The sequence below is a fragment of the Oncorhynchus kisutch genome, linkage group LG10, assembly GCF_002021735.2.
Source record: "Oncorhynchus kisutch isolate 150728-3 linkage group LG10, Okis_V2, whole genome shotgun sequence".
NCBI lineage: Eukaryota > Metazoa > Chordata > Actinopteri > Salmoniformes > Salmonidae > Oncorhynchus > Oncorhynchus kisutch.
The window spans coordinates 42,384,718-42,408,053 of NC_034183.2; the positions used below are offsets into that span (position 1 = coordinate 42,384,718).

The window sequence follows — 23,336 nt, forward strand, 5'->3', positions numbered from 1 at the left end:
TCAGGTTGAAATGGTTTATTAGTTAAGAAATATCAGCTTGTTACAAATGTGATGCAGCACTTTCAAACTGAATCATTCTAAACTCACAAAAGAAAATCCAAGCCAAATGTCTGAACCCCTTTCAAAAACGCTCAACACACCAAAACAGCATGTCCATAATAGTAGATTAGCAACAAAAGTGTTGGTTAGCGTGTGTGTTACGCGTTACTAAACTGGCACTGGTTTTGTTTGATGACATGTGCGTCCACTACTTCCTCTATTGGTAAATCAGCAGTGTATAAAAATATAAAAAAGGGCATTAAAGATTTATCAAGCAATCCAGCTTCAGTCTAAACTACACAAATGCCATGGGAGTTACCCTCTTTGAATAAGGCTTCAAAATTGCAGATATTTAAATGTGTGAGCTAAAATGACAGTTCAAAATGGAAAAAAATATTCAGAATCACTTTCCTAAAACAAGTCAACTCAAAGTTTTCCAGTACTGTCACCTATTCTGAACACACCAGTAAGTCCAAGGTAGTCTTGGTGACCAAAACAGTAGGTGTTTCTCTGTAAACCCTCAGAAAACAATACACAACTTTCCAAGAAACTCAATTGCACAAAAATGTATTAAAGATGTTGGCATTCTTAATACAAAAAATAAAAAAAGCAATCTAAATATATACAGCATGAAAAACATTGTAATGCAATATGCAAAGGCTTGATGTTGCTTTAGGCAACCCTCCAAAAATTATTCCCCTGTCCCTCCCGCTCACGTACAGAAAATCACAAAACACAATTAAAAGCACTACGCATGTTAGTTTGATACCCCCCCCCATAACAGCCCCTTAACCCCTGACCCTCAGACGGAAGAGGAGAGGGCCTCGGCGCAGTCGCTCCACTCGTCCGTCTCAGGGTCGTACACCTCGAGCGTGTTCAGGAAGTTGTTTCCGTCGAAGCCGCCCACGGCACAGATGAAGTCACCCAGCGCAGCCACACCCGCATTACTCCGTGCCACGGTCATGCTACCCAGCATCCTCCACGTGTTACGGACTGGGTCATACACCTCTACGCAGCGCAGTGCATGGGAGCCATCGAACCCACCAACCACTAAGAGCTTCCCTAGAGAGGGGAAGAGAAGGAGATGAGAGAGAGCAGAGAAAGAAAGAGCAAAGGGTCAGCACAAATCAGATTTCATCTGAGGAGTAATGATTTGGACATTTCTGCCAAATTCCAAGGTTGCAACAACAGAAACCTGCATTCCTACACCGAACTGATTACCCTATACATGGTAATCCTCGAGCCCGCCCCCGTTTAGAGCAAACCATAGAATTGGAATATTTCATTTCTATGGAGTAGTCTTACCATTGTAGACGGCCACCCCAGCCCCCCTGCGAGCTACGTTCATGGGGGCGATAAGGGTCCAAGTGTTATTCTCAGGGTTGTAGCGCTCCACTGTGTTCAGGCAGTTCCACGACTCAGCACCTCCAATCACGTACATGAAGCCATCCAGCTCACATACCGCAGCCTGGTGCCTCTCTAGGAGAACAGAGTAAACACTGCACATTAGTCACTTTTCACAGAACTCAAAGCTGTTCCAGTTCTTCACGAATACAGTATATGCGATACAGAGAAATCAGAAAGTATTCAAACCCCTTCACTTTTTCCACATTGTTACATTTCAACCATATTCTAAAATAGATTAAATAAATAATGGAGTGCTATATGAGATGACCTGGCCGCCACAATCACCCGACCTCGACCCAATTGAGATGGCTTTGGATGAGTTGGACCACAGAGTGAAGGAAAAGCAGCCAACAAGTGCTCAGTATGTGGGAACTCCTTCAAGACAGTTGGAAAAGTATTCCAGGTGAAGCTGGTTGAGAGAATGCCAAGAGTGTGCAAAGCTGTCATCAAGGCAAATATAAAATATATTTTGATTTAAGACTTACTACATGACTCCATGTGTGTTATTTCATAGTTTTGCAGTCTTCACTATTATTCTATAATGCAGAAAATAGTATAAACCCTTTAGCCCAGAGAGGTTAATCTTCCAACAGGACCACGACCCTAAACACACAGCCAAGACAGCGTAGGAGTGGCTTCTGGACAATTCTCAATGTCCTTGAGTGGCCCAGCCAGAGCACAGACTTGAACCCGATCGAACATCTCTAGAGACGTGAAAAATAGCTGTGCAGCGACGCTACCCATCCAACCTGACAGAGCTTGAGAGGATCTACAGAGAAGAGTAGGTGAACCTCCCCAAATACAGGTGCATCAAGCATCATACCCAAGAACACTTGAGGCTGTAATCGCTGCCAAAGATGCTTCAACAAAGTACTGAGTAAAGGGTCTGAACACTTGTGATATTTCACTTTCATTTTTTATAAATTTGCAAAAATGTCTAAACCCGTTTTTATTTTGTCATTATGTGGTATTGTGTGTAGATGAGGGAAAACCCCCAATTTCATCCATTTCAGAATAAGGCTGTAACCTAACAAAATGTGGAAAAATTCAAGTGGTCTGAATACCTTCCCGAATGCACTGTACATAAGCACCATACTAAAGCATTCAGTCCTGCGACAGATCAAAGAAACCCTTTTTGGTATAATCTGGAACCCTTTTTGCTTAGTGTGTGTGATATTGGTACAGCATGTGTACAGTACAATCGTATTTGAACAATGAAGCTAAAACTTTTAATTTAGCTTTATACTTCAGCATTTGGGATTTTATATAAAATGTTTTATATTGAGGTGACAGTAAAGAATTTAGCCTTTTACGTGAGGGTATTTTAATACACATTTGTTTTACCGTTTATAAATGAATGCACTTTATGCATCTAGTCGCCCATTTTAAGGTGTCAAGTACTTTGACAAATGTACTTTGTGTATTCAATTTAGTCAAAAGTTTAGTATTTGGTCCCATTTACCTAGCATGCAATGACTAAGGTTGTGACTCTTCAAAATTGTTGGGTTTATTTTTAGTTTGTTTGGTTGTGTTTCAAATTATGTTGCGCCCAATGAATGGGAAATCATTTGTCATTTTTGAGTCACTTATTGTAAATAAGAACAGAATGTTTCTGAACACTTCTACATTAATGTGGAAAACCCCTCAAATAATTGTGACATTCTGTACTGTCGCCTCAAAAAACATTTGATCTCAAATCAAATGCTGGAGTATAAAGCCAAATTCAAATAAATACGTAGGGAAGTGTGGTATTGGTACGTACTGATGTTGAGGGGGGCACAGTTGTTCCAGGTCTTGGTCACAGGGTCAAAAGCATCACAGTTCTTCAGTCCTTTCTGCCCACAGGGGTCTGACCCTCCCACCACAAACAGCTTATTGTTCAACGAGCAGACACCTGCGTTGCAGCGATTGGTCCGGAGCTCTGCCACCTGAGCCCACGTGTCAGTGTGGGGATCGTAGGTCTCCCCACAGCTCAGCTCGTCTGAGTGACCGTTGGAGCCACCCATCACATACAGTTGACCCTAAGAGATCAGAAGAGACAAAGAGGCAGGTTTAAGTCAGAAAACTATTGATCAGTCAGGGTCAGACAGGCACCTGTCAATCATAAGAAATGCGGGTTCAAAGGACAGGGGTGTGTTGTACCATGAGCACGGCCATCTGGAAGCGAGCCCTGGCAGTCCGCATGGGAGCAGTAAAGGTCCAGAGGTCCTCTTTGGGGTCGTAACACTCCACAGTCCTCAGGCACTCCTCCCGGTTATACCCTCCTGGATGGAACATACAAGGTCAGTAACAGGAAAAGGTTGATTTGGACAATCTAAGATTTGAGACCTGTCAGTGCCAGTCTCCAGATAGAGAGGCCCATTGGTTGGTTAACCCTGCATACCTGCAGCGATGAGTCTGCCGTGCAGGTTGGCAGTGCCCAGGCCAGAGCGGGCGTAGTGCATGGAGGTCAGCGGGTGTTCCTCCAGCTCCTCAGACTGAGCCTCAAAGCTCAGGCTCTTCATCAGACATGGTGTGGCGGAGGGAGAACTCTGAGGAGAGTTGCGGCCATGCAGGAAGATCACACACAACACCCCGTCCAGTACGGCCAGACACAGGTAGGTGTTGTCTGGAAGAGAGATGGAGGGAGGTGATGTATGAGCGGAGGGGATGTTAATAACTAAATAAAAAACTTTAATGTTATTATCTTAAACATTAGGATATTCATACACATTATTATGCTATACACCCACTCCTTGACATCGAAATCTTCAAACATTCTTCGACACAGTCACTTACTGGTGGTCTTCTCGGAAGCGATGTACTTCCACTCTCTCCTGCAGGGTTTGGGTGTGTTGGAGGCCAAGCCGGAGGGTGAAGAGCTGCCGGAGGTGGAAGAGCTTGGCTGTCTCTTGGTGTTGCTGTTCTCACGGGGGGGCTTCTTCTGCAAGGGCAGAAAGCAGCTACAGAAGCCCAGCCAGAGGCAACAGCCACATCATCCCACCACTGCCTAATACACCAGCTGGCTGCAGAGCACACACTCCACAATCTGGCCTGAAAATGGACTAAACCTGGGTTTAAACCTGCATAGAAATACATCCAAGCACATTCTTTTAGCAGTGCCAGTCCCCCTGAAATGTTTCACACCAGCCTACAACAAATTTTAAACCATCTGAACAAGCTGAAAGACAGCACAGACAATGGGAAGACTTTTACAAATGCAGAAGCAGCTACATACTGAGACAACACACACAAAAAGGTAGTAATCACGACCCAATCGCCAAAAGACTGATCTGAGAACCAGTCTAATATGCAACATGAGCTAAGCAAGCAGGTCTGTAGTATCACCAGGTTCTACAAACAAATTGTTTGCCTTGTTGCCAGGCTACATAAAGGTGGGATAAAAGCCAAGTTGGGCCAAGCGACACTCAGGTAGGCCCAGGAAAGGTCCAGGTAGGGGTGGGTTGTGTACCTGAACCAACTGCATGTGGTCCTCCTCCGCACCAACCCCAAACATCCCATGTTCCTCAATGATGAGTGCGCCATCAAGCAGCTTGTGGTCGGCTGAGTAGTACAACGTTTGCACCTGCAAGACACACAGCGACATCACCCATGTGGCAGGCTGTCTCCATGGCAACAGAGCAGCATCCCGGGTAACAAGAAAGTGAGGGAGGAAGGAGGACAGTGAGGGAGGAAGGCTGATCTGTTGTCACTGGTAGGAGCCAATGCTTCTTTATCAACATAGACACACAGAACAAACAGAGGTGGACACAGGACATGTAGGGGTCCACACAAAATCAGCAGTTTCTGCTTCTGTGCTGCCCTCTCTCCATAAGATCTAAAAAAGGAGGAGTCTGGGTTTGGTAAATACGCAACATTTGGAAACGTCTTCAGTCCGCATGACCTCACAGGCTGCTTGGAAACCAGAAACCACGCTCCTGGCTGGCTGGCTGAAGTCGGTCATTATAATTATAATAGGAAAACTGTTTTTTTTTTAAAAGGCACTGCAGTTTCCTGATGTAAAACCATGAGGTATGCTTTCATACAGCAGGTGAAGGCAAAGCTTCAACATACATTGACGTTTCATTCAAGTAGTCATAAAATAAAAACAAAAAAGTTTTCAATCAAAGTTAGTATGACAAAAATCTGTTGAAATAAGTGATTGGATTATGATGTGGGCATTGAGATGTGTGTGGAATATGCTTGAGCAGAGAAGCATTTCAAAAGTTGGTTTAAATGGCCGTCATTCCGCTCTTGCCCACGTTAAAGGACAAAGCTCTTAAAATGTACTGTGCAATCACTGATTTGGATAAATATGGTTCATATTAAATGCGGTTCCAAAATAAGGGGTTAGATCAGTGAATTATGAGGGGTGTATCGAGTCTCAGGGGGGGTGGGTTGGGGTAATCATGGTTATGTGCTAAGCAGATGTACTGTTCAGTGGATATGGGTTTCTTTGAGTAAATTTGTATATCCGGATGATCAATCCGGCTGTAGAGAGAGGGAGGTGCTTCTCTCCTCCCTCTTTTTCTCTCCCTGTTTCTCGCTCTCTGACTCATTACCCTGGTGGTTCAGTCTTGGCTCTTCAGTCGTCTCCTGCTGCTGTTAATAAACCTGGAGGACAGAGAAATCAACGGGGAGGAACAGTCATTAGAACTGGAGCGCTCACTGACACACGCACAATTAATGCGCACACACACTCCTGCTCAGGAAGAGAAGGGCATCGGTGAGACAGAACAGAGTCAAAGACCTGCTCACTCACTTTGTTTCAATGCAAAAGAGACCAAAAGTCAATACTGTGGGTGGAACCAACTGATCACTAAAACATAAATATCAAAGAGCGAACAGCCACACGGCTGTATCTCTGCTCACCTCTAGTTTGCAGTATGGCCAGGTACACTGTACTGCATAACTTAACACTTAAAAAAAGAACGAAAAAACAAACAGTCCTAACAGTGTGTGAAATGACATCATGCCACGTTGAGTTGTGAACAGTGCCTTAACTTGTTAGAGGAAAGCGCAGAAAGGAGGGGAGGGATGCACATGGGGCGGATGAGTGCAAGCTAGTCTCCAGCTACGGTACTGACCTCCTCCATCAGTCTATCCAGTTGGTCTCCATTCTCCCACAGTCTGCGCTGGACCCAGTTAAGCACCTTGGAGTAGAGCTTGCCATTGCTGGGCAGGCTCAAGCTGTCTTCCAGCATTACTTCTAACTGTAGAGACATAAGAGGAGACAAGTCAGAAGAGGTGCTAGGATCAACCATGGCTAGGGTCAAATCATAAATCACAAGACACTGATTCTTATTGAACCATCATAGCCTAGCTAGGGTTATGATGCGTTCTGCCTTAACTGGAGACAAAGACTATTCAATCAAAATCAGTAACTGGTGAATTCTGTAGCACAAAACTAATAATGAAACTAAGTGTATTTGAAGGCCATAAATAACCAGTTGGGTCACATTTTGCGCTTACACGTGCAACACAGAATTTCTAACCTAGCCCACAATGTCTGCTGTGTAGATCAAGCAGTCATTTGAAAGAGTAAGAACATTTCAGTGGGACAACTCAAAAGGCGACATCCATTAAAGCCAAGATAATGGAATTCATTGTCCTTGACATTCCACCGTTCTCTGTCGTGGGTGATGTTGGCTTTCGCCGACTGGTCGAGCACCGGTACACAATACCAAGCGCGCTATTTTTCCCAGATGTTGCCCTACCGGAGTTACACAGTAATAGCGTCACGAGATACATGCTATGGAATGCAGTTTGGGTCTTTGCGTGTCAAAGATACAGTAGCACTGTCAAAGCATTTCAAAACAGTCTGCAAACAAGCAAATACTGGCCACGAACGATGTGTTTACAATACCGCATTAGTAATAAAGCATCATTTGTTCGACCGCAACTTCAGGGGTAGCTAGCTTTAGTTTGGTACCTAGTTAGCACCAATATAACCAGCCTGAAAACAATGACCAGTAGAAACTGCAATCATTTTCATTATTCTTAGCAATGAATTAGGAATCCTTGTAAGTATTAACTAGGTTGCCACTTGATGTTTGCCTACTGAAATTGAACTTCAGTTCATGAAAATGAATAGCTAGTCAGCAACTTACCTCTGTTGCCCAAAGCTAACTTTATAAGCACCTAGCTTCATCTGGCTAGTGAGGCTTAACCGGACCGGGTTGTGAAGATAGCCACATTAAGGATTAGCCACAATAGTGGAATTTGCAGTTTGCCATCAAAATAATGTCATTGACAGTGATGCAAATGAATACAAATAGTAGAATCATTTCATACATTTATTTTGAAGGCTAACCAAAGTCCCTATTGTGGTTAATCCTTGTTGTGGCTAGCTTCACATAGATGTAATCGATGTAATATCGTTGTAACATATGAAATATGAGCGAGTGTAATAACTACGTAAAAGATTCATGAAAGCGTTAAATTATTTGACGTGCAGTCATATTCACGTCTTGATTGGTCAAATCGTGTTATTAGACATGCATTTTTTATTTTTCACACGAGAAGACCCGAACGGCATTGCATAGAAATCCTGGTTGAGAATGAAACATCTGAAGAATGAAACAGCAAGTAAGTGAAATAAATAGGTTTTGATTATGTTACCGGTAATTTATTTTACCTTTATTTAACTAGGCATAAGAACAAATTCTCATTTTCAATGTCGGCCTAGGAACAGTGGGTTAACTGCCTTGTTCAGGGGGAGTAAATGGCAACAAAATAACCCTGTGTGTGTAACCTTAACTTACTTGCCTAGTTACATTTAAGAACAATTATTTACAATGACGGCCTGGGCGATGCTGGCCAATTGTGCACCGCCCTATGGGACTCCCAATCACGGCCGGGTGTGATACAGCCTTGATTTGAACCAGGGACTGTAGTGACGCCTCTTGCACTACGATACAGTGGCTTTGACCACTACGTCCGTATGCGTGTTAAAGGCCATAACATGTTTTTATATGGGTGTCGTTTAAAAAAAAAAAATTACAAGGAAAATATCGGATATCGGCCAAAAATGTCATAATGACCTGAAAAATCGTGTTTAACTGCACTGCCCCATTAAGGTTGAGGTAGAACATTGCTCAGGGTAGGCTTACTTTGAGGCGGGGGAGTTTGAAGAAGTCCTCCTGCTCAGAGACCTCCAGCAGGTGTTCTTGGATGTAGATGTCGATCTTGGAGAGCATGCGGCCGTCTCCCATGCAGCTGGAAAAGTTACGAAAGAAGATGGCACTATGGGATTCCATCTTCGACAGCAGGTAGTTACCACAGATCTGACCAATCAGAGAGGAGAGAAGTTTAAACAGCTTAACATTGGGACTGCATTTAAACATACAGTATTGCATATCAGTAGTTGAAAACAGAGTAAGATCCTACCTGCTTTACTCGTTCCATCTTTAGCCTTTTGGCTGCAGTGTAGACATCCTTAACCAACTCCTTGTCTGCCTTCAACCTGCAAGACAGAACCATTAGTTCGTCAGACAGACAAACACAGACAGGAGTTGTACGCATGCCTGACAGGTGATGAAAGCCGAGCAGAGAGAGCGGTGAAGGGTCCAGGAAATATATTTTTTAAAACCCATGCAGTCTTTTTAATTGTACTTCTAAATCCCTTATTTAATATTATTTATATAACTCCAATATATACATGTTTTCATAATATATTTCCCTGTGCCTCCTAGGGCCACTGAAACGCTCAGTCTGATGGTGTGGGTGTTAGGAAACAAAATTTAATATGAAATTACACAGCTGGAATGGCTAACAGGATGGTCTAGAGCCCACCCCCTTGCCCCTTTAAAAAACAAAAAAACAAAGGCACATGGTATTCGACCTGTCAGTTGGAGCTAGAGTTGCACCGTGAAAGTAGCGAACTGTCACACGTCTGTAGGCTACTTTCTTAAAAACAAAAAGGCATACATAATGCATCTACATTTTCTTTATCGTTGTTGTACTGTTTTCAATAGGGAAACAGAAGATTCAGGACCAGAACAGCCTGTTTGCATGGTGGACCATCTTGGCCTATACCTTGTTTGCCGTCTATTTATTGCAGAATACCACGATTATATACAGGGCCGACTATAGGCTGAGTCGCAGAGGCCAAACACAGCAAGTAATACTTATTATTACTTGCTGTGTTACGCTTCAGAGGCAATGGCCCATGGTATAATCTACAGTCCATTTCATCATTTTGAGAAAATATCAGTGTCTATAACATTTCAAATGTTAAACACTGGAATTCGGCTGTTAAAGGTAAATAAAGAAACCAGACTGCAATGAAGTTATTCTTCATGCATTCTCTTCAGTTATTTACATCAAATAAACAGATTCAGATATTCAGTTCTTTATTGTCAACAGTTCTCAATTGTCAAGTGCGCCATTGTGATATGGATAAGTTTTATTTTATTTACACACCTTGTAAACAAGGTTATAATGAAAGTCAAAATTATGGCATGTAAGTATGTTTAAGTTATTGTTTTACAACTAAAAGCTCTGGAAGTTACAACTCATTCAGTCAATTATTTATATTCTGATCCTTACCAAAATAAGAACATTCAGGCCAAAGCATGAGGTACATTTATTTATTTTTTAATAAAAAACTTACGTAGTGGTGAAAGTTGAAGGACATCTAACAAAGCCTAGGACTCATTGCGCAATGCATGTCTTAGAAGATGTACTCACTGGGCAGCGTAGGCATAGTTTAGGGGTCAGAGGGTAGAGGCCATGGCACTTACTGGGCAGTGTAGGCGTAGTTAAGCAGGATCTCCACAGCCTCTGGGTCAAGGTCATCGAAGGTGACGTGGGACATGCCGTGAGGTTCGATGTCGCTGTTGAAGATCTCAAACAGGTAGGGGCTACAGCAGGCCAGCACGGCACGGTGAGCCATCAACTCATGACCACACACCTACAGAGATAGATCAGAGGTCAGGGCTAAAACCAGAGAGACCATTCTTCAGAGGTGCTATAATTTATACTGAACAAAAATTTAAAAAACACAATATGTAAAGCTTTGGTCCCAAGTTTTCTGAGCCATAATAAAAGATCCCAGAAATGTTCCATATGCACAACAATCTTATTTTTAAATGATTCCATTTCTGTTCGTCACATGTCTATGGGACTTGTTCAGTTTGTCTCAGTTGTTGAATCTTATGTTCATACAAATATTTACACATGTTAAGATTGCTGAAAATAAACACAGTTGACACTGAGAAGACGTTTCTTTTTTGCTGAGTTTATATGGGTCAAAGACCTAAGGTTTTCAAAGTAGCAAAAAAAATAAAACAGCAATTACAATTCCCTAAAAGGCTTTATGTTCATTTGAGTGTCACCTATGCCATTAGTTTTATTCAAGAAAAGCCAATAATTCATATGAATGTACCCTAGTAAAATGTCTTTTTTTTTTAAAGCCAATTTTTCATAATCACAAGGTTATATATCCATGCTTAGATGGCAGAAATACTACCCAGAAAGAAAAATGACATTTTATTTTGAATAACACATAGTGTCACAAGTACAACTCAAAATTTGTTGGTCTTTTACAAAAACGTCCTGCCTTACACTGAAAAATATTTTTGAATTTATGGAAAGTTAAAAAGGCCATAATATTAGTTTAAAATGATAATATTCAGTATTCATATATCAAATATGAATTGCATGATTACATGGGATAACAAAGCTACTGTCATTCAGCATAATGGGTGACATGAAACCTTTGCTGTGCCGTAGGACAAAAGCGTGATACTAAAGGATAGATTTCATACATGAACTGCTTGTTAAATGTTACTTGGCCACATAAAAAGCAACGACCTTGACCTATAAAGCTAATAGTTACTTTTCTTATTTAATATAGCTTTTTATAAAACAATAACATTAAAAGTATGTTCTGTGTTGTACTGAAGGATATGCGTTTTTATTACAAAGGTTACTAGAGGGTGAATAGGTGAAATCAAATATTACAAATAGATTACGTTAGATATTTCTGTACTGTCGGAACTAGAAGCACAAGCATTTCGCTACGCTCGCAATAACATTCTAACCATGTGTATGTGACCAATAAAATGTGATTTTCCGTCTGGCCACTGCCATAAAGGCCTGATTGGTTGAGTACTACAGAGATGGTTGTCTTTCTAGAAGGTCCTCCCATCTCCACTGAGGAATTCTAGAGCTCTGTCAGAGTGACCATCAGGTTCTTGGTCAACTCCCTGATGAAGGCCCTTCTCCCCAGATTGCGCAGGTTGGCCAGTTCTCCAAAGAGTCTTAGTGGATCAAACTGCTTCCATTTAAGAATGATGGCGGCCACTGTGTTCTTGGGGACCTTCAATGCTGTAGACATTTTTTGGTACGCTTCATCGGAGCGCTACGGACAATTCCTTCGACCTCATGGCTTGGTTTTCGCTCTGACATGCTGTGTCAACTGTGGGACCTTATATAGAAAAGGTGTGCCTTTCCCACTCATGTCCAATCAAATGAATTGAACACAGGTGGACTCTAAATCTAGTTGTAGAAACATCAAGGATGATCAATGGAAACAGGACACACCTAAGCTCAATTGAGTCCCATAGCAAAGGGTCTGAATACTTATATAAATAAAGGTAGTTTAAAAAATATATTTTTGCAAACATTTCTAAAAACCAGTTTTCGCATTATGTGTAGATTATTTTCTTCAATGTTTTTATCCATTTTAGAATAAGGCTGTACTGTAACAAAATATGGAAAAGGGACTGAATAGTTTCAGTACCAATCAAAAGTTGACACCTACTCATTTAAGGTTTTTTGGGGGTACCATTTCCTACATTGTAGAATAATAGTCATCAAAACTTAGCCTAAAATTGTTAAATCAAAATATATTTTAGATTCTTCAAAGTAACCACCCTTTGCCTTGATGACAGCTTTGCACACTCTTGGCATTCTCTGAACCAGCTTCACCTGGGATGCTTTTCCAACAGTCTCGAAGGAGTTCCTACATATACTGAGCACTTGTTGGCTGCTTTTCCTTCACTGCGGTCTAACTCATCCCAAACCATCTCAATTGGGTTGAGGTCAGGTGAATGTGGAGGCCAGGTCATCTGATGCAGCACTCAATAATTTTCCTTGGTCAAATAGCACTTACACAGCCTGGAGGTGTGTTTTGGGTCGTCCTGTTGAAAAACAAATGATAGTCCCACTAAGCACAAACCAGATGAGATGGCGTATCGCTGCAGAATGCAGGGGTAGCCATGCTGGTTAAGTGTGCCTTGAATTCTAAATAACATCACTGACAGTGTCACCAAAAAAGCAGAACCACACCTCCTCCCCCATGCTTCACCGTGGGAACCACACATGCAGATATCATCCATTCACCTACTTTGCATCTCAAAGACAGCGGTTGGAACCAAAAATCTCAAATTTGGACACATCAGAACATGTTTGTTATTTTTAGTCCCATCCTTCAGCTCCATTCAACCCCTTCCATCCATCTCTGAACACCATCCAGTTGATTTCTATTTGCCATATATTTTTCAACAGTGCTCTTTCACAAAAGTTCTGAACCTTTCTATTCTCATAGTTCAAGACTCAGTAATGGTGTCATTTCTCAAAAGATGGACCGGGGGGGGGGGGGGGGGGGGGGAGAGCAGGGGGAAAAACACATACCTGCAGTCTCACGTCACAGAACTGTCCACTCTTTCTCAGGGCATTCATCTTGGCTACGGTGGAATCCAAGAGACTCTTATCTTCAAAGAGCAGATAACCATTTGGAATCATCTCACTGTTTAATGTTGGGGGCTGAACCTGACCAGCGAGGGATGGAGGGGAGAAAGGGGGAACATGAAAGAAAAAAGTATCTAAATTTCTATCCCCATATGACTACACGTCAACCATCAGTCCCACACAGAGTAGAGTGGCATGATGCTGGCATCGTTCATAAAAGCTTAATTCATGATCACAATGACTTGGATTAGGCACATGTGCATTGTGCGTGTGTAATCCGCCCCTTGCATTAATAATAAAAATAAACATACCTAATACAGGATTATGTAACTCCAGGGACTGCTACTGGTGTCCGTAGAGGGCAGGGACCGATGGAAGAGAAGGCAGGCAAAGTAGACAGAGACCACAAGGGAACCCAAGTCTTATTAACCAGTGGAGGAGGAAGGGGGCTGTCAGAAGTAATGCCAGTTGACCAAAGGGATGTGAGCCGGGGGTAGGGGGGCAGCCGCACCGGTGCAAACTATCAGGCTTGAAGCGACTGTAATCAAGTCCTCAGGATCCCGTTGGCTATAGAGTCAAACTTTTTCTGTGTTGGGCGTACATTATAACCTGGAGGAGAGAGGAGAAAGTTTGTCACAACTAAATTACACCAAACTGCAGTGAGATCAATAGATAGGATAGAAGCACATGCTCAGAACAAGGTCTGAATTTAACCCACGTGTTTAAACTAAGCTACTTCATGGCATCTATAGCAGGCAAGCAGAGTGACTGCTGCAGTCAAGTAGCACACTGACAGTCCAGTCACTAAAATAGTCTCTCAGTAGCATTAAACCCCACCCTCCCATTTTCCACTCCTTCAGTGTCCCTCTCTAAAGTCTTAAGAACAGGCCCTCTGATCCCTGCCCCCTCCACACCGGCTACCCAGCCCAGACACTACCGCTGAATCCGGCTCAAACTCGTGGATGTGCTTTGCCGAGGACTAGGACTATCCCTCATCCACTAGGACTATCCCTCATCCACTAGGACTATCCCTGTCTTAATACATAACAAGAGAAGGAAGAAACTGTCACCATTCCAGGAAATCTGCCATTATGTGGGGGATGTGTGAGATTCTCACAAGGCAACATGTTCCAAATACCCTTGCTATTTTACTAGTGTACATACAATGTTATAGCCAACCTAACTGCTGTCACTGGTGCTGACAGCTACAGTGCCGCGAAAAAGTATTTGCCCCATTTCTGATTCTCTATTTGTGCATATTTGTCACTGAATACCAGATCATCAACCAAAACCTAATATTAGATAAAGGGAACCTGAGTGAATGAATACAAATTGGATACTTATTTAATAAAATGTGGGTGTGGGAAATTGTTCATTTAAGCTCCTAACATAACAGGCCTGGACGTTTGACTAGGCCATTTCAAAACTTTCCATCTGTTCCTTCTGGTGTAGACTTGCTTGTGTGTTTTGGATCATTGTCTTGCTGCATGACCCAGCTGTGCTTCAGTTTACAGACTTGATGACCTGACATTCTCCTGTAAACACAGACAGGGATCTAAATACATTTTTCATTGGTAGCACTGGTAGTCTCAACTTAAAGTTAGGCGCACCACATTAAATTTAGGAGCACCAGAAAATATATATCTCTTTTTATTTGGTTGAGATACAGACTACATGAATTCAAGCTACTTTTGAAGCACATATGAAACTTCAGCACTTCAGTTTATTATAAGAGCTAAGATGTTGAACAAATAACAGGCATTGAAATTACCAAGTCATTTGTGGAACATTAGGCTTCTACATTGTGTAAAAGCACTATTTTCCTATTGAGACACATTATTCAAAATTGTACACAGACAAACCGACAGACAAACTGCTCTTTGTGTGCTGCTGGAAATAATGACGACCATGCCTTCCTCCAGTCCAAGACGGTGCAGACAGAAGAAACAATACACACGCTCACATTCTTAAAACCACCACGAAGGCCATGTGTGAAAGAGACTTTTGTCAAACTTTTTCTGTTTCGGGCATCTTGTGCTCAGCTGGTTTGGAAACTGTAGGAGTGTGAATGTGTAGTTTGTATGTAGGGGTGGGGGTCAGCAACAGGCCAAAAAATATCCCCCTAGAGTATTTTAGATTTTAGTTATTGGTCCAAAAATACTAACATCGCCAGAAATACTGCCCCCCAAACATTTTAGCATTTAGGAAATCTGATCCCAAGCATTCCAACAAATAGAAAAAAAAAGACCTGATCTTGTCTCATAGTCAAGGAATTAAGTGATATTGCTAGTACCTCTTTTTGGGCTTGGTAGCGGTGAATTTGTAGTGTATAAATTATAATTATTTTCCGGCTACCCAACCATCTGCCCGATAAATCGGGCCGCGGCATTCCAACAAAAAAGACCTGATCTTGTCTCATTATAGTCAAGAAATTAAGTGATATTGCATTTGAAAGTAACTCTTCTTGGGCTTGGTAGTGGTGAAATCTAGTTGCCTGCCCCTGGTACAGGGCAAAGTAGCATTTTAGTTTAGCAAACACTTTAGGCATTGCTTTTCCACCATTTAATCAAATACCAACTAATTAAATTAGGTGCCATTTGCCAAATTAAACTGTTAACCTTGGCGTATCATGATAGCACAATTGCAGCCAAGCCACCACCCGGTAGTTCTTTGAAAGCTCTTTAGTTAATATCCCTGGCGGACTTCAAAACCAGCCAACTTTCATCTGAAGAAAAATGTGTCTGGGATCTCAATACTAATATTACCCACAGGACAGACCGCTATCTTCTACCTAACACACAAACATATTGCTACGTTGTCTTGGTTGTGTGCTTAGAGTCATTGTCCTGTTGGAAGGTGAAACGTTGCCCCAGTCTGAGGTCTTCATCAAGGATTTCATCAAGGATGAACGCATAGACGTGACGCATAACTTCTTGGTGACAGGGGGCAGTATTTTCACGTACGGATTAAATGCATGACCAAATTCAACTGCCTGCTACTCATCCCCAGAAGAGAAGATATGCACATTATTAGTAGATTTGGATAGAAAACACTAACGTTTCTAAAACTGTTAGAGTATAACAGAACTTATTTAGCAGGCGAAACCCCGACGACAAACCATTCAGATAGTTTTTTAGGTCACTATTCAATGGTTTTCATTGGGAATCCAGATTTCTAAGGGACCTTCTTGCAGTTCCTATCGCTTCCACTGGATGTCAGTCTTTAGAAATTGGTTGAGGTTATTCCTTTGTGTAATGAAGTACAGCCATCTTGAACAAGGGTCACTTGAAGTGTACTGTTAGAGGCGCGTTACCAGAAAGCATGCTTCAGTTTGTTTACTTCCTGTATTGAACACAGATCATCCAGTCTTCAATTGTAGCAATTATTTATGTTAAAAAATACCTAAAGTTGTATTACAAAAGTAGTTTGAAATGTTTTGGCAAAGTTTACAGGTAACGTTTGAGATATTTTGTAGTCACGTTGAGCAAGTTGGAATCGGTGTTTCTGGATCAACCACTCCAAATAAATGGACATTTTCGATATATAATCGACGGAATTAAATCAACAAAAGGACAGTTTGTAAACCAATGTAAATGGCCTATTTCTCAGGCCCATATGCATATAATTGACAGATTAGGATAGAAAACACTAAAGTTTCCAAAACTGTCAAAATATTGTCTGTGAGTATAACAGAACTGATATTGCAGGCGAAACCTGAGGAAAATCAAACCAGGAAGTGGCTTTTATTTTGAGAGCTCCATGTTCCATAGCCTGCCTTCGCTCCATTTAAAGGGATATCAACCAGATTCCTTTTCCTATCGCTTCCTCAAGGTGTCAGTCTTTAGACATAGTTTCAGGCTTTTATTTTGAAAAACGAGTGAGAAAGATAAACTCATGCGAACACCGGACGCAATGTTTGCTTGCGCAACAGAGCTTGGGTAGCCATCGTCTCTCCCTCTCCTACTGAAAAAGACAGTGCCAGTTGATATATATATATATTTTTTTTTAAACAACCTGAGGATTGATTATAAAAAAAACGTTTGACATGTTTCTGTGTACACTACGGATACTATTTGGAATTTGTCTGCGTCGTCGTGATTTCTGAACATATGTTTGTTTGGCGCGTTATTTTGGATATAAAAATAATCTTTATGGAACAAAAGGAACATTTATTGTGTAACTGGGAGTCTCGCAAGTGAAAACATCCGAAGATCAAAGGTAAGCGATTCATTTTTATTGCTTTTCTGATTTGTGTCCAAGCTACTTTGATGCTAGGTGTTCATAATGTTTTATCTAGTGATCGATAAACTTACAAACGCTTGGTTGCTTTCGCTGTAAAGCATATTTTCAAAATCTGACAAGACATATGAATTAACAAAATGCGGTGTTTCTATACTGCACTTGTGATTTCATGAATATAAATATTTTTTGTAATATTATTTGAATGTGACACTGAAATTCTGCGGTTGTTGATGACAATTATCCCGCTAATGGGATAGGTAGCGTCAAGAAGATAAAAGTTAGATTTTTATAGTCATTTATTTGAATTTGGCGCTCTGCAGTTTCCCTGGCTTTTGGCCAGGTGGGATGCTAGCGTCCCACATATCCCAAAGAGGTTTTAAGCGTTCAGGCCAAAGAGTTCAATCTTTGGTCTAACAAATTTACCACAGGTGGACTGCAATCAAGGATGATTAAGGGAAACAGGATGCACCTGAGGACACAAACATGCAAAGCAGATTTCTCCACCAAGTCTTTTAAACAGACGCATCACAACAGAAAACTTGAATAAGTATTATGAAGTGTGTTTAGGGATCAATGACACTCCAGCCAGAAGCATCCAAGTGCAGTTCTGTTTAGCAGCCAGACCCCAGAGGCATAAGACGAAAGAACACACAGATCAGATTCCTCTCTGCCTGCCTTCCTTCGTAATAAAATGAATGATCCCTCACTATTGTTGATCACATGCCTTACACAAGTCTTACACAACAGCATAGTGACTGGAGAGAGGGGGAGTAAGGACAAACTGTAGGCAAGGAGGGGAGAGAAAGGGGAAGTACAAAGGGAACTACGAAAAATGTATTGCATTGCTGTGAAACAGAACAGAATGTCACATGACTAACGCTACACTACTAAAATCTGGAACGTGTTTTTGAATCTGGGTGTGTCTCCAGCCTACTCCGTGTGTGTGTATGGGGCGGATATGCTATAGCTTGCATGGCAGAATGAAGTGACAGAGTTGGCCAGGCGGGTTATAAAATTGAATGTGTGCCCAACTACGTATGTGTGTGTCCTTGCATAAGTATGTAAGCAAGAGTTGAATCAAGGATGTTTCTAGGCCAGTGTGTGTGTGTTAGAGCAGCAGCCATAGCCCCTGTATGTACTGTACATATGTGGGTCATTTGGCCCACTTTACTAGAAGGTTATAAAACATAACATCTGGCAGAAGATCCTTCTGAATGCTCCACTGGCTCTCTGCTCCTTTAGGTCCCCCCACACTCTTCTCTCCTCTATATCCCCCTCTCCATATCTTTCTTTCCCAATCAGAGACACTCTTCCTGATTCTGATATGCATTTTGACTGATGCTATCAGGGCTGCTCTACAAAGGCCAATGAAAAGGTGAATGAGGAGAGGCACATTTAAAGTCTTCATAAACCACAGTGAGGTAGAGACCAGTTAGTCTATATTTCAGTAATCGATTTAGGGCCATTTCCGACAAAAGAAATGTTGGTCGACAGGGTCGGTTTGCATATTCCCCCCCCTCACATATTTTCCACACGTTTGAATAAACTAAAACTATATGTAGACTAGAGCTTGTCTGATGGTTTCAGCACTGCGATTAAAAAATAGACAAATTACTGAAGAGGGAGTCAGATTGATATAGCCTAACCAGAAAAATAAATGTCCAGATGGTTCTCCTCCCACTGGTCTTCACATTGTGCCTTTAAGTTCCTTAGGTTGCCAGTAAGACTACACCCGCAGTCAGCAATCTTATCCATTTAGAAATCCAAGTTATAATACCATTTCTACTGATCTGCGTGCCAGTTACTTAAGAAAAGAAAAGCACATTCATTTAATTCATAATAAAGTCATAGATAAAAATAAAATAAAAAACACAATGTCATGTGGGTAATCAAAACGCTATGTAAAAGTAACATCTAGTGCCATTGCCGATACATAAAAGTTGCCGACATAATGCCAACACATAAAAACATTGCAGTCCACAGGTATAACATATCCTGATAAAAATAAATATCCTATAAAATCCCATTGGCTATGCATGGCCTGTTTGAAACATTGCATCAACAAATAACTTGGTCTGGCCTAAATCTTATGCTAGCAAACTTGCAACATTGTATAAAATATTCTGGGCCCTCAAGTTTCCTGCTCCAGACAGATGGCTGTAGGCTATTTGCCAAGGGATAAGAAGTAGTCAGGTAAGGACCTGAGCCCTAGGACCATGCAGCAGGACTACCTAGCCGAATGACTCCTTGCTGTCCCCAGTCCACCTGGCCATGCTGCTGCTCCAGTTTCAACTGTTCTGCCTTATTATTGGACCATGCTGGTCATTTATGAACATTTGAATATCTTGGCCATGTTCCGTTACAATCTCCACCCGGCACAGCCAGAAGAGGACTGGCCACCCCACATAGTCTGGTTCCTCTAGGTTTTGGCCTTTCTAGGGAGTTTTTCCTAGCCACCGTGCTTCTACACCTGCACTGCTTGCCGTTTGGGGTTTTAGGCTGGGTTTCTGTATAGCACTTTGAGATATCAGCTGATGTAAGAAGGGCTATATAAATAAATTTGATTTGATACAGGCATGTGGAGGCCACACACACTACGGAGCCTCATTTTGACTTGTTTTAAGGACGTTGGATCAGCCTGTAGTGTGGTTTTCCACTTTAAATTTTGAGTGTGACTCCAAATCCAGACCTCCATGAGTTGATAAATTTGATTTCCATTGATAATTTGTGTGATTTTGTTGTCAGCACATTCAACTATGTAAAGAAAAAAATAATATTTCATTCATTCAGATCTAGGATGTGTTATTTTAGCGCTCCCTTTATTTTTTTGAGCAGTGTGTTGAATACTTATCCAAATATATTATTGCTTTATTTTCCAAGAATTAAAAAAGGTTCTACATTTTCTTCCACTTGAGTATTTTGTGTAGAACATTGACAAAAAAGACAAATCTATTTTAATCCAACTTCGTAACAAAATATGGGAAAAGTAAAGGGGTGTGAAACCTTTATTGCAAAATACATCTCAAATTGTATTTAGAATTTAAATGTAATATCTTACATTGTTCTTTTCTATAACCGTTTTGTACTTCGTCATATATTTGAACATTTTATGTGGACTCCATAAACAGTAGCTAACAGGGTTCTTAATAAACCATGCTGTAAAGAGATAATGTGTGTTTGTAAGGAAGTTATTTACTTTTCTCATGATCAAATGTAATATTTCACCAAATATGTATTTTTCTCATCTTATTTTAGGATCTAGGCATAGAAAATAAAGACTTACATGTACACCCCAGACCTCCAAAGAGATTTTGGGGGAGTGAGGAACATCTGACCAGGGGATGCCAAGAAGAAGCCTAGGCCTAAAAAACTAACCTATGCCAGGGACAGGACAACTAGCTACTGCCACATCGTACAACATAAATGTCCCTCAATCTCAATGGTTGGAAATACTAAGATTGAGCTGGTGGGTTTGATGATCCTTTGTTGTGTATCTCTAAAGATTTGAAGAAAAATGGCAATGGTTCAGTATTCGCCAGAATGCTAGGCTAACTAACGTTATAACAGCCCATTGGATGCGACACCTAGCATTGGGGTGAGTAGCTACCGGAAGTAGTGTTGAAACCAACGGGTTGCTTCACCATTAGCATTTTAAAAAGTGTCACATACACCAGATAGGTGCATTGAAATGTGCTGTTTTACAGGGTCGGACATTGTAGTATGGTGCCAGAGATTTTTCACCTTGTTGGCTCTGGTATTCAAACTAGGAACCTTTTGGCAGAATACTAATCGTTATGCTACATGCCACCCCCTAGCATGCTGACAAAAACAGAAGTTTAATTAAAAACTGAAATACTACTAATCTCCTCAATTCACCGTTCATCATTTCGGGATGATTTAGGAATGCAATGATACATTCCATCCCTGGATCGAGTTACATTTGTCAAAGGTTCAGACCAGTAAACTGTACCTTTCATTTAATAGTAATAATGTAGAAAGCCATGATAAATTGTAGCCACCTATCAATCTCAAAAGCAAAAAGACAAATTGTAGACCTACCCGTGTTGCCATGCTGCTGACCCAGTTGGTGGGCAGTGTCAACGAGTGTAACCACCGCCCCTCGCAGATGATGGGTCCAACACCCAATCTGAAGCAGTTCTATTGGCTGGCTCAACTTGTCTGTCGCTGAGACTGGTGTCTGGGCGTGCGCATAGCGTACAGTGGAGCATGCTTGCACGAGACATCAGACCACAGCGCTGTGACTAGTTTGTCAGTCTACCCCAGTCCCATAACACAAGCATGTAGGTCAGCGGAGCCAAAGCCTCAAAAGATGGCATAACTACACACTACCAACTATGCACACACAAAAACAAAACACGAAGGACATGGCAATTACAGTGTATTACGAAAGAGGCCGCACTAGGAAAACATCACAAAAGGCTATTTTTGTTTGGTCGCCTGCCTGTTATACTTGCCAGGGCCTGGTTTCCCGCTAGCGATGGAACTTAGCGTTTTAACGATGCATCTTTCCCACAACAGCCGAAAAAGTCATATACGTTTAACAGAGAGAAAGTTCGCTAAGTGCATCATTGGGAGTTTGAGCCGAAAATGATAGGATCGAAAGAAAAGCAGCGCTTCTCTCGGATCAGTTTCCCCCATTAAAATCTTAACATTAGAATTATTTCACAATACTGATGACGGATCAGCTCCTAGAGAGATCACATATGGATGCAAATATTGAGGGGGTCTAAAACTAATGCTTACCCTATAACAATGCACTAGATTTGCAAAACATTGTGGACATTTTGTTACATATCAAAATATAGTGAAGCAAAATTTACAGCGAGTAGCTGAACTCAATTAAATGAATATGAAATGTATTTCAATATTATTTAATTATATAGGCATATGTAACCTATTCATATTTTAATGCAGTCATCTCAGTTTTCATTTGAAGCATATTGATATCCTTTGCTTATTTGTAGCAGTTGCAAATACATTGGCAACTTTGTATTTGTCAGATTCCTCGTGTTTGTGAAGTTATCAGCAGTCAGAGAGATCTTGATTACACGTTTAGCGGAGATCTGCATATAAAAGGTTTAAAGCGGGGGGGGGGGGGGGGGGAATCTAACGGCGCACTTAGCCGTTCCTCATATGGTCTGGGGCAGTGGGTAAATTTCAAGCGTTTTCAATTGCAACTTTAACAGTGGTTTCGGGAAAGAACTCGGACATGTAATGATGCTCCTACATCTGTCACTGCAGCCAACGACAAATTGTAGATATTCATTCTGCGGTTGGCCACTCACTACAATGCGGGAATATGCTATTTAACAAACTTCAATGTAAAACATGTAGGCTACAGTGCAGTAAAACCCGTCTACATTTAGAAAAACTACCCGACAGAGGTCAGCATGTAAAAATGGTTTTAAAAAACAGCCAAGCAAGCAACCTCGTGTTAAATGTAACGTTACACATTTCCCAGTGGGCTAGCATTGGCCTACGACGGAACGTTACAGTACAACATCTACCAACAATGACAATACGCAAAATTCGAAAGAAATAAAACCTTACCTGGGGCTTTTGACAGCTGGAGGTGGTAGACATATTTAATGTAAATTCAGAGTTGTGTGGATACGGTTCAGTTTTTGGACAGGTCCCGCTCTTTTCTCTCTCAAATGCGACTGAAGTGCAGACAAGTCCGAACAAGGCGCGACAACAGGGGCGGCTCGAGCACGTTCGCAAGGGCGAAGTGCCAACAATGGAGGTGGAAAACTGACGATAGTTCACTCAGACCGTTTACCATTTGGGGAAAAAAATAAAAGGTTCGTTCTGGTTTGCCTAACTGGGTGTGCCTCCCATAAAACCCAGTGCAATAGCAGATAGGTCTGGTCAACTTAGTTAATTGAATCAGAACTGCGAGTAGGGTGTCACTCTCCCCCACATGGTACATGTAGCAATACCCAAGATGGAGT

General features: G+C 41.5%; 1 protein-coding gene across 1 annotated transcript; it reads right to left on the reverse strand.

Moving 5' to 3' along the window:
• LOC109898160 (influenza virus NS1A-binding protein homolog A) lies at window positions 1-23,336 on the reverse strand. Its single transcript, XM_020492997.2, has 14 exons — window positions 22,936-23,336; window positions 13,434-13,731; window positions 13,066-13,203; window positions 10,170-10,339; window positions 8,815-8,890; window positions 8,538-8,711; window positions 6,513-6,638; window positions 4,898-5,011; window positions 4,225-4,369; window positions 3,830-4,054; window positions 3,589-3,710; window positions 3,209-3,467; window positions 1,345-1,518; window positions 1-1,101 (listed from the first exon to the last, which is right to left on the reverse strand). The coding sequence occupies exons 3-14, from the start codon at window positions 13,174-13,176 to the stop codon at window positions 842-844; spliced, it is 1,956 nt and encodes a 651-aa protein (XP_020348586.1). The 5' UTR covers window positions 13,177-13,203; window positions 13,434-13,731; window positions 22,936-23,336; the 3' UTR covers window positions 1-841.

Bases quoted from the DNA above. Each gene is read 5' to 3' on its own strand.
- LOC109898160 (XM_020492997.2), bottom strand. From the start codon at position 13,176: ATGATTCCAAATGGTTATCTGCTCTTTGAAGATAAGAGTCTCTTGGAT. The intron at 4,370-4,897 runs GTACACAACCCA...CTGCCCTTGCAG, and splicing joins ACCACATGCAGTTGGTTCAG to AAGAAGCCCCCCCGTGAGAA. The intron at 3,468-3,588 runs GTACAACACACC...CTGATCTCTTAG, and splicing joins TCCAGATGGCCGTGCTCATG to GGTCAACTGTATGTGATGGG.